This window comes from Meriones unguiculatus (genome assembly GCF_030254825.1).
Source record: "Meriones unguiculatus strain TT.TT164.6M chromosome 13 unlocalized genomic scaffold, Bangor_MerUng_6.1 Chr13_unordered_Scaffold_41, whole genome shotgun sequence".
Lineage (NCBI taxonomy): Eukaryota > Metazoa > Chordata > Mammalia > Rodentia > Muridae > Meriones > Meriones unguiculatus.
The window spans coordinates 2,096,402-2,109,553 of record NW_026843650.1 but is presented as its reverse complement, the minus strand read 5'-3'; the positions used below and the strand labels follow the sequence as shown (position 1 = coordinate 2,109,553).

The 13,152-nt window shown below is 38.8% G+C and overlaps 1 protein-coding gene and 1 pseudogene across 1 annotated transcript in view; both read left to right on the top strand.

Annotated features, from left to right (window-relative positions):
- The window catches only part of LOC132651226 (zinc finger protein 431-like), a 410,631-nt pseudogene that overhangs the window by 264,983 nt on the left and 132,496 nt on the right, over positions 1–13,152 (top strand).
- The window catches only part of LOC132651244 (vomeronasal type-2 receptor 26-like), a 31,239-nt gene that overhangs the window by 15,594 nt on the left and 2,493 nt on the right, over positions 1–13,152 (top strand). Inside the window, exon 5 of the mRNA XM_060376488.1 lies at positions 6,342–6,465. Within this exon, the coding sequence (XP_060232471.1) occupies positions 6,342–6,465 (124 nt within the window). The remainder of the gene's footprint in view (positions 1–6,341; positions 6,466–13,152) is intronic.

Sequence of the window (13,152 nt, the reverse complement as noted above, 5' to 3'; positions counted from 1 at the left end):
CAAATAGACCTAACAGACATTTACAGAACTTTACACCCAAACACAAAAGAATTTACCTTCTTCTCAGCACCTCATGGAACCTTCTCCAAAATAGACCACATAGTTGGTCACAAAGCAAGCCTCAACAGATACAAGAAGATTGAAATAATCCCTTGTATCCTGTCTGATCACCATGGAATAAAGCTGGACCTCAGTAACAACAGAAATAGCAAAAAGCCTACACATACATGGAAACTGAACAACTTGCTACTAAAAGACAGCTGGGTCAGGGAAGAAATAAAGAAAGAAATTAAAATCTTCCTAGAACTCAATGAAAATGAAGACACAACATACCCAACCTTGTGGGACACAATGAAAGCAGTGCTAAGAGGAAAGTTCATAGCACTAAGTGCCTTCAAGAAGAAATTTGAGACAGCGCATTCAAGCAACTTAATGGCTCACTTAAAAACCCTAGACAAAGAAGAAGCAGACACACCAAGAAGGAGCAGACGGCTGGCAATAATCTAACTCAGGGCTGAAATCAATCAATTAGAAACAAATAAAACAATTCAAAGAATCAATGAAACCAAGAGCTGGTTCTTTGAGAAAATCAACAAGATAGACAAACCCTTAGCCAAGCTAACTAAAAGGCAATGAGACACCATCCAAATCAACAAAATCAGAAATGAAAAGGGGGACATAACTACAGACACTGAGGAAATCCAAGCAATCATTAGGACTTACTTCAAAAGTCTATACGCAACAAAATTTGAAAATTTAAATGAAATGGACAATTTTCTTGATTGATTCCACTTACCAAAGCTAAATGAGGACCAGGTAAATCAATTAAATAGTCCTATATCCCCCAAGGAAATAGAAGCAGTCATCGAAAGTCTCCCATCCAAAAAAAGCCCAGGACCTGATGGTTTCAGTGCAGAATTCTACCAGACATTCAAAAAAGAGCTAACTCCAGTTCTCTTCAAATTATTCCACAAAATCGAAACAGAAGCAACATTACCAAACTCATTCTATGAAGCCACAGTCACCTTGGTACCTAAACCTCACAAAGACCCAACCAAAAAAGAGAACTTCAGGCCAATCTCCCTTATGAATATTGATGTAAAAATACTCAACAAAATACTCACAAACCGAATACAAGAAGACATCAAAGATATCATCCACCATGACCAACTAGGCCTCATCCCAGGTATGCAGGGGTGGTTCAATATATGGCAATCCATCAATGTGATCCACCATATTAACAAATTGAAAGAAAAAAAAAACACATGATAATCTCCCTAGATGCTGAAAAAGCCTTTGACAAAATCCAACACCATTCATGTTTAAAGTATTGGAGAGATCAAGGATACAAGGCACATATCTAAACATAGTAAAGGCAATATACAGCAAACCTATAGCCAACATCAAACTGAACGGAGAGAAACTTAAAGCAATCCCACTGAAATCAGGGACAAGACAAGGCTGCCCACTCTCTCCATATCTCTTCAACATAGTTCTGGAAGTCCTTGCTAGAGCAATAAGACAGTTAAAGGAGATCAAGGTGATACAAATTGGAAAGGAAGATGTCAAATTATCACTATTTGCAGATGATATGATAGTATACATGAATGACCCCAAAAACTCTACCAGGGAACTCCTACAGCTGATAAACATCTTCAGCAAAGTGGCCGGATACAAAATTAACTCAAAAAAATCAGTAGCCCTCCTGTATACAAAAGACAAAAGGGCTGAGAAAGAAATTAGGGAAACAACACCCTTCACAATAGCCACAAATGACATAAGGTACCTTGGAGTAACCCTAACCAAGGAAGTCAAAGACTTGTATGTAAAAAATTTCAAATCTCTGAAGAAAGAATTAGAAGATATGAGAAGATGCAAAGATCTCCCATGCTCATGGCTTGGCAAGATTAACATAGTAAAAATGGCCATCTTACCAAAAGCAATCTACAGATTCAATGCAATGCCCATCAAATTACCAACACAATTCTTTACAGACCTGGAAAGAAAAATTCTCAACTTCATATGGAATAACAAGAAACCCAGGATTGCTAAAACAATCCTCTACAATAAAAGATCTTCCGGAGGTATCTCCATTCCTGATCTTAAGTTGTACTATAGAGCAACAGTTTTAAAAACTGCATGGTACTGGCATAGAAACAGAATGGTGGATCAATGGAACCGAACAGAGGACCCAGAAATAAACCCACACACTTATGGACACCTGATCTTTGACAAAGATGCCAAAACCATACAATGGAAAAGAGATAGCATCTTCAACAAATGGTGCTGGTCTAACTGGATGTCTACATGTAGAAAAATGAAAATAGATCCATACTTGTCACCCTGCACAAAACTGAAGTCCAAGTGGATCAAAGACCTCAACATAAAACCAGACACATTAAATCGGCTTGAAAAAAAAGTGGGAAATACCCTAGAACTCATTGGTACAGGGGAAAACTTCCTGAACAGAACACCAACAGCACAGGCTCTAAGAGCAACAGTCAATAAATGGGACCTCATGAAACTGAAAAGCTTCTGTAAAGCAAAGAACACCATCATCAAAACAAAGCGACTGCCTACAGATTTGGAAAGAATCTTCACCAACCCTTTACCTGACAGAGGACTCATATCCAGTATATATAAAGAACTAAAGAAGCTGAAAAGCAGCAAACCAAGTAATCCACTTAAAAAATGGGGAAGAGAGCTAAACAGAGAATTCTCTGTAGAGGAATACCGAATGGCAGAGAAGCACTTAAAGAAATGCTCAACCTCACTAGCCATTAGGGAAATGCAAATCAAAACAACCCTGAAATTTCACCTTACACCCATGAGAATGGCCAAGATCAAAAACGCAAGTGACAACACATGCTGGAGAGGTTGTGGAGAAAGGGGAACCCTTCTCCACTGCTGGTGGGAATGTAAACTTGTACAACCACTCTGGAAATCAATCTGGAGCTTTCTCAGACAACTAGGAATAGCGCTTCCTCAAGATCCAGCCATACCACTACTGGGCATATATCCAAAAGAGGCTCAAGTACACAAAAAGGACATTTGCTCAACCATGTTTGTAGCAGCTTTATTTGTAATAGCCAGAAGCTGGAAACAACCCAGATGCCCCTCAACTGAAGAATGGATGCAGAAATTGTGGTACATCTACACAATGGAATATTACTCAGCAATGAAAAATAAGGAAATCATGAAATTTGCAGGTAAATGGTGGGATCTGGAAAGGATAATCCTGAGTGAGTTGTCCCAGAAGCAAAAAGACACACATGGTATATACTCACTCATATAGACATACAACATAGGACAAACCCACTAAAACGTGTGCATCTAAAGAAACTAAGCAAGAGAGAGGACCCTAACTAAAATGTCCAATCCCCATCCAGAAAGGCAAAGAGGATGGACATCAGAAGAAGAAGAAAACAGGAAACAACCTAGGAACCTACCACAGAGGGCCTCTGAAAGCCTCTGCCCTTCAGACTATCAAAGCAGATGCTGAGCCTAATGGGCAACTGTTGGGCAGAGTGAATGGAATTTTAGGTAAGAATTGGGAAATAGTAAGAGCTGGAGAGGACAGGGTCTCCACAAGGAGAGCAACAGAACTAGAAAATTTGAACACAGCAAACTTCCCAGAGACTCATACTCCAACCAAGGACTATTCATGGAGATAACCCAGAAACCCTGCACAGATGTAGCCCAGGGCTACATAGTTAGCCCAGGGTTACATAGTAATGTGAAGAGGGACTGCCTCTGACATAATCTGATTGGCCTGCTCTTTGATCACCTCCGTCTGGGGGGGATCAGCCTTGCCAGGCCATAGTAGAGGACAATGCAGCCACTTTTGATGTGAACTGATGGAGTAAGATCAGAAAGGAGAGGAGAACCTCCCCTATCAGTGGATTTGGGGAGTGTCATGCATGCAGAGGGAGGAGGGAGGGTGGGATTGGGAGGGGAGGAGAGAGGGGCTTATAGGGGGATGCAGAATGAATAAAGTGTAATTGAGGAAAAATTTAAAAAAAGGAAAAAATAATTTAAGAACCTTAAATGACTTTCAAAAGTGGAGAAAAACATGGAGTTAGTCAATATACATGGAGCATGTAAATTGCCCCTGGGGGCAATGGTCTCCTGAACCTACTCAGACCTCGGACACCACCACTGCTAGTTCTAGAACTGATGCAAGATGTTCCAATGAAGGGGTTAAGGCTTCTCATAAGATTTCCTATAAGCCCACACCTGTTTGTTTATATCCCCCATTTTTATTCATTATTAGCCAGATAGAGCCAAGTAATTGTGGTGATGATACTTGCTTTTTTGCCCAATGCTGGAATGCTAGTGAATTTAGGTATGCCCTGGATACTCGCATGCCTCACTGGGTGCCTGTGCCCGTTGATGCCCCTCACGCTATGACTCTCTTCAGACAGAAAAGGGATATTGGAACTACAGCCACCATTGTTACTACCATCTCATTGGCGGCTGTTGGAGCTACCACCACGGCATTAGCCATGAGTCATACCGGGCAGACTGCTCAGACCCTGAACAATCATTTAGCCAATGTAGCTCATGCCTTAGTTGTACATAAAGGAATTAATGCTCAACTAAAAGGAGGCTTGATGGTGTTCACTCAGAGGATTGACCTCGTGCTGGGGCAAATTGATACCCTATGGCAAATCGCTCAACTTGGCTGTCAATGAAGATATGCAGGACTTTGAGTCACTAGCATATAACATGAGAATTTTTCCTGTGCTGCAAATTTGTCTAAACAATTGTTGAGCTATATTTTAGGTAATTGGACTGGAGAATTCGATACTACGATGGAGCAGCTGAGAGTGGCCATTGTCACAGTAAATTCTACCAGAGTGGACGCAGGACTAGCCACAGGATTATCAACATGGATTGCTGCAGCCATGAATCATCTGAAGGAATGGGCGGGCATGGGAGCGTTAGCAGGCCTTCTGGTGTTGGTCTCCTTGGTTTGCCTGTGGTATATATGCAAGATTAGAGTCTCACAACAGTGTAATGCAGCCATGACCATTCAGGCCTTTACAGCCATTGAAGCAGGACAGTCTCCCCAAGCATGGTTGGCTATCATAAAAAGCTAAAATGTTATGCTCAGGATGCGAGGCTAAGCACTGCACTCAGGGTCAGCCGCTTTCAACCCAGAGAAGAGCATGTCTGATTGCATGCGGGTTGATGCCCCAGGTCCTGCCTCTGAGAAAATGGTATCAGACGGGTCTGATGCTCTTTGGGTGGATGACACCTAAATGAACATCGGTACAAAGTCCCAATTTATTTCTAATATCAGAGAGTAGAGTAGAGATCAGACCTCTACTCTTGCCTTATGAGTCTAAAACAAAACGGGAGAACTGTAGAGAGCTGCGTAATGCCGCGCCTTAAAGATGGAGCTGGTTTCTGCCTTCCACCTTCCCAATGGTGAGTGCTCTCTGTCACGAACAACTCCACATTTGGCTAAGGCCGAGGATCTGGCTTGCTTCCATGTATGTGGAACTATCTGCATTGCCCACGTGGCACGCTGGGGTTGGCTACCCAGAGGCTATTTAAGCTGTGGGCTGGCTTTCCCCAGGGTCAGATGATTGTTCAAGGTTCCTGAACAAACTGCATTAAAAAATATGTACATATTCATTAGACAGAAAATGAATCCAAACCAAGGTGGAAAAGAGGTCTAAGATCGAAATATTTCCTGTCCTACAAATTTTCTAACCTGTAACAAACTAAAATTGCATTAGATTTTTATTAGTTATGTGATTAAGAATGCAACTGGTGAAAGTCCCATTTGATGATGCCACTAACGTTTGAAAAGAAAGGCACAGAACAATTCCTACCATTGGGAGTCAAGGGTAAAAGTCACAGTAACATATTACAATTCACCAATGGCCAAATCATTTTCATGAGAAAATTGAACTTCTTTTTGCAGCTGAATCAGAGTGCATGGGTGTTACTATAAGATAGGAAATATAAAGGTAGAAATAAGTGTCCTTGGCGGCAAGTATGATTGGATACTTGTCTTAAAATCCAACTGTCCCAAAATTCATACAATAAAATGAGTTCTGAATTACTGCCTCACAGAAGAGGGTATCTTGATGCCCTACACATTTCACACAGGAGAGGCAGTAGTGAGTTGTACTTTGGTCACCATAAAGGGATGTTGAACATTTAGTATTGGAAAGTGTGGTAAGTTTAAATCTCCATTCTACATTCTCACATTAAAACCTCAGAGTTCCTCATAAACAAATACAATTTCTATAGGTTACATGAATTTATCCTAAACTATTTTAAACTGATGTTGAATATCATAACCAGTTTTTCTGTGTTGTTTTCAGATTCCTCAATCTGTGTGTACACAGAGCTGTGGTCCAGGATTCTGGAAAGTTCTACAAAAAGAAAGACCGGTCTGCTGTTTTTCTTGTGCATTTTGTCCAGAGCAACACATTTCTAACCAGACAGGTAGAAAAATATACTTTTACTCAAAATGCTTGGGAATGGAGATGGGGAAAGTTAAGAAGTGACCTTGGAGTCATAATATGGTGCTGTTCCCAATGTCTCTAACACTCATCACTGAATCCATTATTAATCATTGCTGAAGCCACATAATGTGTGAAGTTTAGAGTGGCAGTTCTCGTGCTATTGTGTCATATGCACCCTACTTTTATAAACCTGCCTTTTGGTGCATGGAATGGCCATCTCAGTTCTTGCAGTGTTCCATGCTATGAGCTCCCCATTACATGTGAGCTCCAAAGTTGTCCAGGATCAATTTGTATTTCTGTGATTAACAAACCTAATGATTCTTGCCTCAAAATAACTCCAGGAAAAGTACATGTCTGATTGTTTCTGAATGCACAAGAAACTGAACTGCATTTACAACACAGTTGTCATTTTCAGTATCAACAATAGAAAAAGCAAGTCTTTGTAAATTAAAATATGGCTGCTTGTTTAGGGTTGTGGTCAAATGTGTGATAACATATATAAGTAACATCATATAGAATGAGCAGGTTGCATATTTATATACAAACACACACACAAAGACACAAATACATTTAATGAGAAAAGACCCCAACGATTTGAGAGAGAATAAATATAAGGTGGGTGTGGGAGAAGGTTTAGAGTGATCAAAAAGAAGGGCATAGTGAGGTAATTATATTATTTTTTAAATGAAAATTTTTACGAAAAAAGTCAGAAGGAAAATACATTAATATAATGATGAGAATCTACTATATATTATATTTAAAAAGACCAATCCTTAGACAACCATAATACAAACAGATTTTTATGTATTATTGCAAATTATCAAATGTTGAAAATTTAAATATTCTTTATATTCTGAGATCTAATGCTATCATACGTTAAATTCCTTGCAGAGTGACACATGACTTCAATTCCTATGTTAAAAAGATATAGAGAGAGCAGGCGTCCTTGTCTTGTCCCTGATTTCAGTGGGATCTCCCTGTTTAGGTTAATGTTGGCTATAGGGTTGCTGTATATTGACTTTACTGTGTTTAGGTATGTGCTTTGTGTCTCTGATGTCTCCAAAATTTTATACATGAACAGGTGTTGGATTTTTGGCTTCTATGAAAATGATCATGTGATTCTTTTCCTTCCCTTTGTTTATGAGGTGGATTAAAGTTATGGATTTCTATACACCTAACAACACCTTCATGCCTGGGATAAAGCCTATGTTATAGTTGTAGATGATATCTTCTATGTGTTCTTGTATTTGGTTTGTGAGTATTTTACTGAGTATATTTGTGTCAGTGTTCATGAGGGAAATTGGTCTGAAGTTCGTGTCTTCCTTGGGTCTTGACAGTGACGTGACTGTGACTTCATAGAATTAATTTGTTAATGTTCCTTCTGTTTATTTTTTGTGAGATAGTTTGAAGAGTATTGGTATTACTCTTCTTTGAAGGTCTGGTCAAATTCTGAGCTGAAACTATCTGGCCCTGGGCTTTTTTGTATAGGGACTTTTGATGACTTCCTCTGTTTCCTTAGGGCAGAAAGGACAGTTTATTTACCTGATCTTGATTTAACTTTGGTAAGTGGAATCTATCAAGACAATTGTCCAATTATGTATGTATGTATGTATTTATGTATGTATGTGTATATATATATACATATATATATATATATATATATATATATATATATATATATATATATATATATTATGTGATGTATAGACTTTTGAAGTAAGACCTAATGATTCCTTTGGTTTCCTCAGTTTCTGTCCTTATATCACCCTTTTTGTTTTTTATTTTGTTCATTTGGATACTGTCTTTCTGCCTTTTAGTTACTTTGGCTAAAAGTTTGTCTCTCTGGATTATAGTCTCAAAGAACCAGCCCTGGTTTTGTTAATTCTTTGAATCATTTTATTTCTATTATGTTGATTTCAGCACTTAATTTGATTATTTCCAGCCCTCTACTCCTTTTGGCCCTTGTCTATATCTAGTTGTTATTTTCTAGGTTTTACAGTTGTGTCATTAGGTTGCTTGTAAGTGATGTCTCAAATTCTTATATGAAGGCACTTAGTGCTATGAATTTTCCTCTTAGTACTGCTTTCATTGTGTCCCATAAGTTTGGGCATGTTGTGCCTTAATTTTCACTGAATTTTAAGAAATCTTTAATTACATTATTTATTTCTTCCATGACACCTGTTATTGAGTTGATCAGGTTTCATGTGTATGTGTAGGCATTTTGCTCTTTCTGTCATTGTTGAGGTCCAGATTTAGAACATGGTGATGTAATTGGATCCAAGGAATTGTTTCAGTCTTATTGTATATGTTAAGTGTTGCTTTGTGCCTGAATATATGTTCAATTTTGGAGAAAGTTCCTTGATTTGCAGAGAAGAAGGCATATTTGTGTCTGGGTGAAAATTTCTGAGGACTTCTATTAGGTATTTGATTCATGACCTATGTAAGTTTCATTATTTCGCTGTTTAGCTTCTGTGACAATGATCTGTCACTTGGTGAGAGTGAGGTGTTGAAGGATACTATTATTTCTGTGTTGGGACTGATACGTGATTGAAGCTTTAATAATGTTTCTTTTACAAATGCAGGTGCCCTACCATTTTGGGCATAGTTGTTCAAGATATTGTTGTCCTTGTGGATTTTTCTATAATGAGGACAAAGTATCCTTCACTTCTCTTTTGATTAATTTTGGTTGGAAGACTGTTTTATTAGGTATTAAGATGGTACTGCCACTTGCTCCTTGGGTCCATTTGATTGGAAAACCTTTTTCTATCACTTTACTCTAAGGTAGTGTCTATCTTTGGGACTGAAGTGTGTTTATTGTATGCAGCAGAATGTTTAATCTTGTTTCCATAACTATTCTGTTAGCACGTGTATTTTTATTGGATTACTGACTCAATTGATGTTGCGAGATACTAGTCATCAATGAATTTCAGTTCCTTTTATTGTGGTGTTATTGCAGATAGTGTGTTTGTGTGCTTGTTTTGATTTTTTTCTGGTGTTATCTATATTGTGTGTTTTGTGGTTGTAGTTGATCTCAATGGGTTGGAGTTTTCCTTCTAGTAGCTTCTCAGTCAGTGAGAGTGCTTAGACATTGTTTTAATTTAGTTTTGTCATGGAATATCTTGTTTCCTCCATCTGTGTTGATTGTAAGTTTTGCTTAGTACAGTAGTCTGCTTTGGCATGTGTGAATTCTTTGCATTTACATGACATTCTCCCAGGCCCTTCTGGGTTTCATAAACTTTGTTGGAAAGTCTGGTGTGATTCTGATAGGTCTGCCTTTCTATGTCACTTGATCTTTTTCCTTTGCTGCTTTTGATATTTTTTCTTCATTATGTAGATTTATTGTTTTGATTATTTTATGGCAAAAGGATTTTCTTTTCTGATCTACTCTATTTGGTGTACTGTAAGCCTCTTGGATGTTTAAGGTTATCTCTTTCTTTAGGTTGGAGAAATTTTCTTCTGCTGTTATTAAAAATATATTCTGCACCTTGGAGTCTGGAATAATCTGTTTAGTCTATTCCTATTGTTTTTGGGTTTCACATTTTCATGGAGTCCTTGAACTTTTCTGATTGTTATGTTTTCTTTGAGAGATAGATCGCTTTCTTCAATTGTATCTTCAATGCCTGAGATTCTCTCCTCCATTTCTTATATTTTGTGGGTGATGCTTATCTCTGTGGTACTTGATTTCTTCTCTACGTGGTCCATCTCCAGGGTTTTCTGTGTGTTTTCTTATTTATTCAAATTCCATTTTCAAGAATTGAATGATTTTAATAATTCACTTCTCCTGTTTAACTGTGGTTTCTTGTCTATGATGGCCTCTCTGTTTGCCTTGTCTTTCCTTGTATTTCTGTGAGACATTTGTTCTTTTCCTCTTTATATGTCTTTAATAACTGCATGAACATAGATTTAATGTCCCTTTTCTGTGTTTCAGCTGTAGTAGAATATCCATTGCTCTCAGGGGTGGATTCTGGTGGAGCCATGATGTCCCAGTTTTTGTTGACTGTGTTTCTCTATTGGCCTTTAGCCATCTGGTTGTCTGTAGCCTTACCTGTTTCTTACTGGAAACTGCATCAAAGACTGGATCCTCCTGTCTTTGGAGTTTAGAGTAGTATTCAGGAAGATGTCAAATGTGCAGTGGCTCAAGAATGGGTGCATCTTAAGATACAAAGAATGACAGCATCTTGAAGGGGAAGGCACAGGGCACTGTATGGACACATAAACATGTAGGGGCTGGTGAATTGAAGGAGAGGGGTGTGCATGCACTGGAACCCTTTGTTTGCCTTGTCTTTCCCTGTATTTTTGTGAGATATTTGTTATTTTCCTCTTTATATGTCTCTAATAACTGCATAAACATAGATTTAATGTCCTTTTTCTGTGTTTCAGCTGTATTAGAATATCCATTGCTCTCAGGGGTGGGTTCTGGTGGAGCCAGGATGTCTCAGTTTTTGTTGACTGTGTTTCTATGCTGGCCTTTAGCCATCTGGTTGTCTGTAGCCTTACCTGTTTTTTTTTTTTCCTGGAAACTGCACCAAAGAATGGATCCTCCAGTTTTTGGAGTTTAGAGTAGTATTCAGGAAGATGACAAATGTGCAGTGGCTCAAGAATGGGTGCTGATGGTTCAGATGACAGCATCTTGAAGGGCAAGGCACAGGGCAGTGTAAATGTGTAGAGGCTGGTGAATTGAAGGACAGGGGTGTGCATGCACTGGAACCCTGAATTTTGGGGTGCAGGTACTGTTATTCATCATTATCAAGGTGCAGATGCCCCAGGTGGCATCCCTGGGATTCCTCAGAATAAAGCTGGGCTGCCACTTACAGGCCTGCCACAAACTATGTTCCCTGTACTCAGATTCCTCTGAGATCTGTCTTCTTGGATCTGGGATCTCTGAAATTCTATTGTTCACCTGCTGTCCATGGGGTGACTAGAGGAACAGTGCCTTGGTGGGTGGGATGCTCTCCCAGTAATCATGAAGCTGGCACACAGGGAGCAGGAGGGATCTGAAGTCTGGCTGCTAGAGCACAGAGTCCCTAAATATGGGGATCCAAACTCACTGGAATATGTGAAGGGGTAGGTGGTCCAAAATTTACTACTCCTGGATCCATGAGATGGCCACAGGGGGCCTAGATCAGATCAACTCCATTCCCTGGATGACCTGTCCAGATCAGAAAGCAGCAAAGTTGATGCTCTGGATCTGACCACCTGTCTATACACTGGTCCCAGATAATCTGAATCTCTGCCCCTCAAATATGGGGCACACTTGTCTCCACCATACTGAATTCTCCATTTCTTGATCTTTCATCCTTCTTTTCTTTTTTGGTGGGAGCCTTTTGTGACCTTTTGAATTTCCTCATGGTTCTGTTTAGATCTATTTGGGTTGTTGAATTTTTGTCGAATTCATCTTTGAATAATGGTTGCTTGGGCAAATCTAAAACTTTTCCATCTCATGCACATTTTTAAGCTTACTGGAATATAGTATGTTTTAAAAATATTTCCTTAGAATATTCTGAATTTTATTGGTTTCTGTAGTAATGTTTTTTCTGTAAATTCTGATTCTGTTAATTTGAGTACTCTATTTTTTTTCTTTAATTTACTTGAGCTATGGGTCTGTCAATTTTGTTTATCTTCAGAAAGAGCCAGCTCTTCCTTTGGTTAATTCTATGTATTGATTTCTTTATTTCTGTTTCATTCACTTCTATTACAATGTTATTATTTCTTTCTATTATATTATTAATTTGTTTGTGTACTATCGAGCTTCTGCTCACACCTCTCCTCCCAGACCCTCTCTCTCACCTCCCCTCCCAACCCAATGTGCCCCTCCTACCTTTCTTTAAAAAAATAGAAGTCTCCCATGGATATCAACCAGCCTTGGCATTTAAAGTTGCAATAAGATTATGCACAACTTCTGTTATTGAGGCTACACAAGGCAGCATTAGTCTTGCTGTTAGGTGTCCCCATAAAGACCAAGCTGCACAACTTGGTCTTTATGTGCAGGGAGCCCAGATCTGTCCCATGCATGCTCTATTGTTAGCAGTTCATTCTCTGAGTTTGTTCCAGGAGCCTTTCTGTGCGGCAATCCTGAGCATGGAAAGAAGAGGTGTTTGTCTACAGGGTGCTCCAGAGAGCAGATCAGGGGTCAGCGAGGAGAGGAAATTAGTCAGCTGAGGTGATTAGGGGAATCTAGAAGCTGACTACTAAAATTTAGACATTTCTTTGGCTCTGACTTATTGCTGACAAGGCTCTTGTTTGTTTATAGAAGTTTCACAGTACAAACACAGAAGAATGATTATTCAAGTGGTACAAGATAGGTGTTTGATTTTTCATTTTACAGGGATAAAAGCTCAGTTACAATTTTAAAAGTACATACAGAACATATTTGATTAACATTCTTAGCCCTATAACTCTACTTTAAGGAATCTCAAGAATGTCTCCTTCAAAGAAAACACATTTAATATATAAGAGCCTGCTTTTAGGTTGGAATTGTTTACAGTATGAGTGCAGTCCAGAGAAACAGAAAATATTTTAACTGATCTTTTTATGCATAGCAAATACAAATAAATAGCTACTTTTACTATATGTATCATCATCTATGCTACACAGTAGAAAAAAAGTTTATTTAAGTCAATCTACCTTATTTACTAAGTTTCATTCCATAAGGAGTGTACCCTCTTTG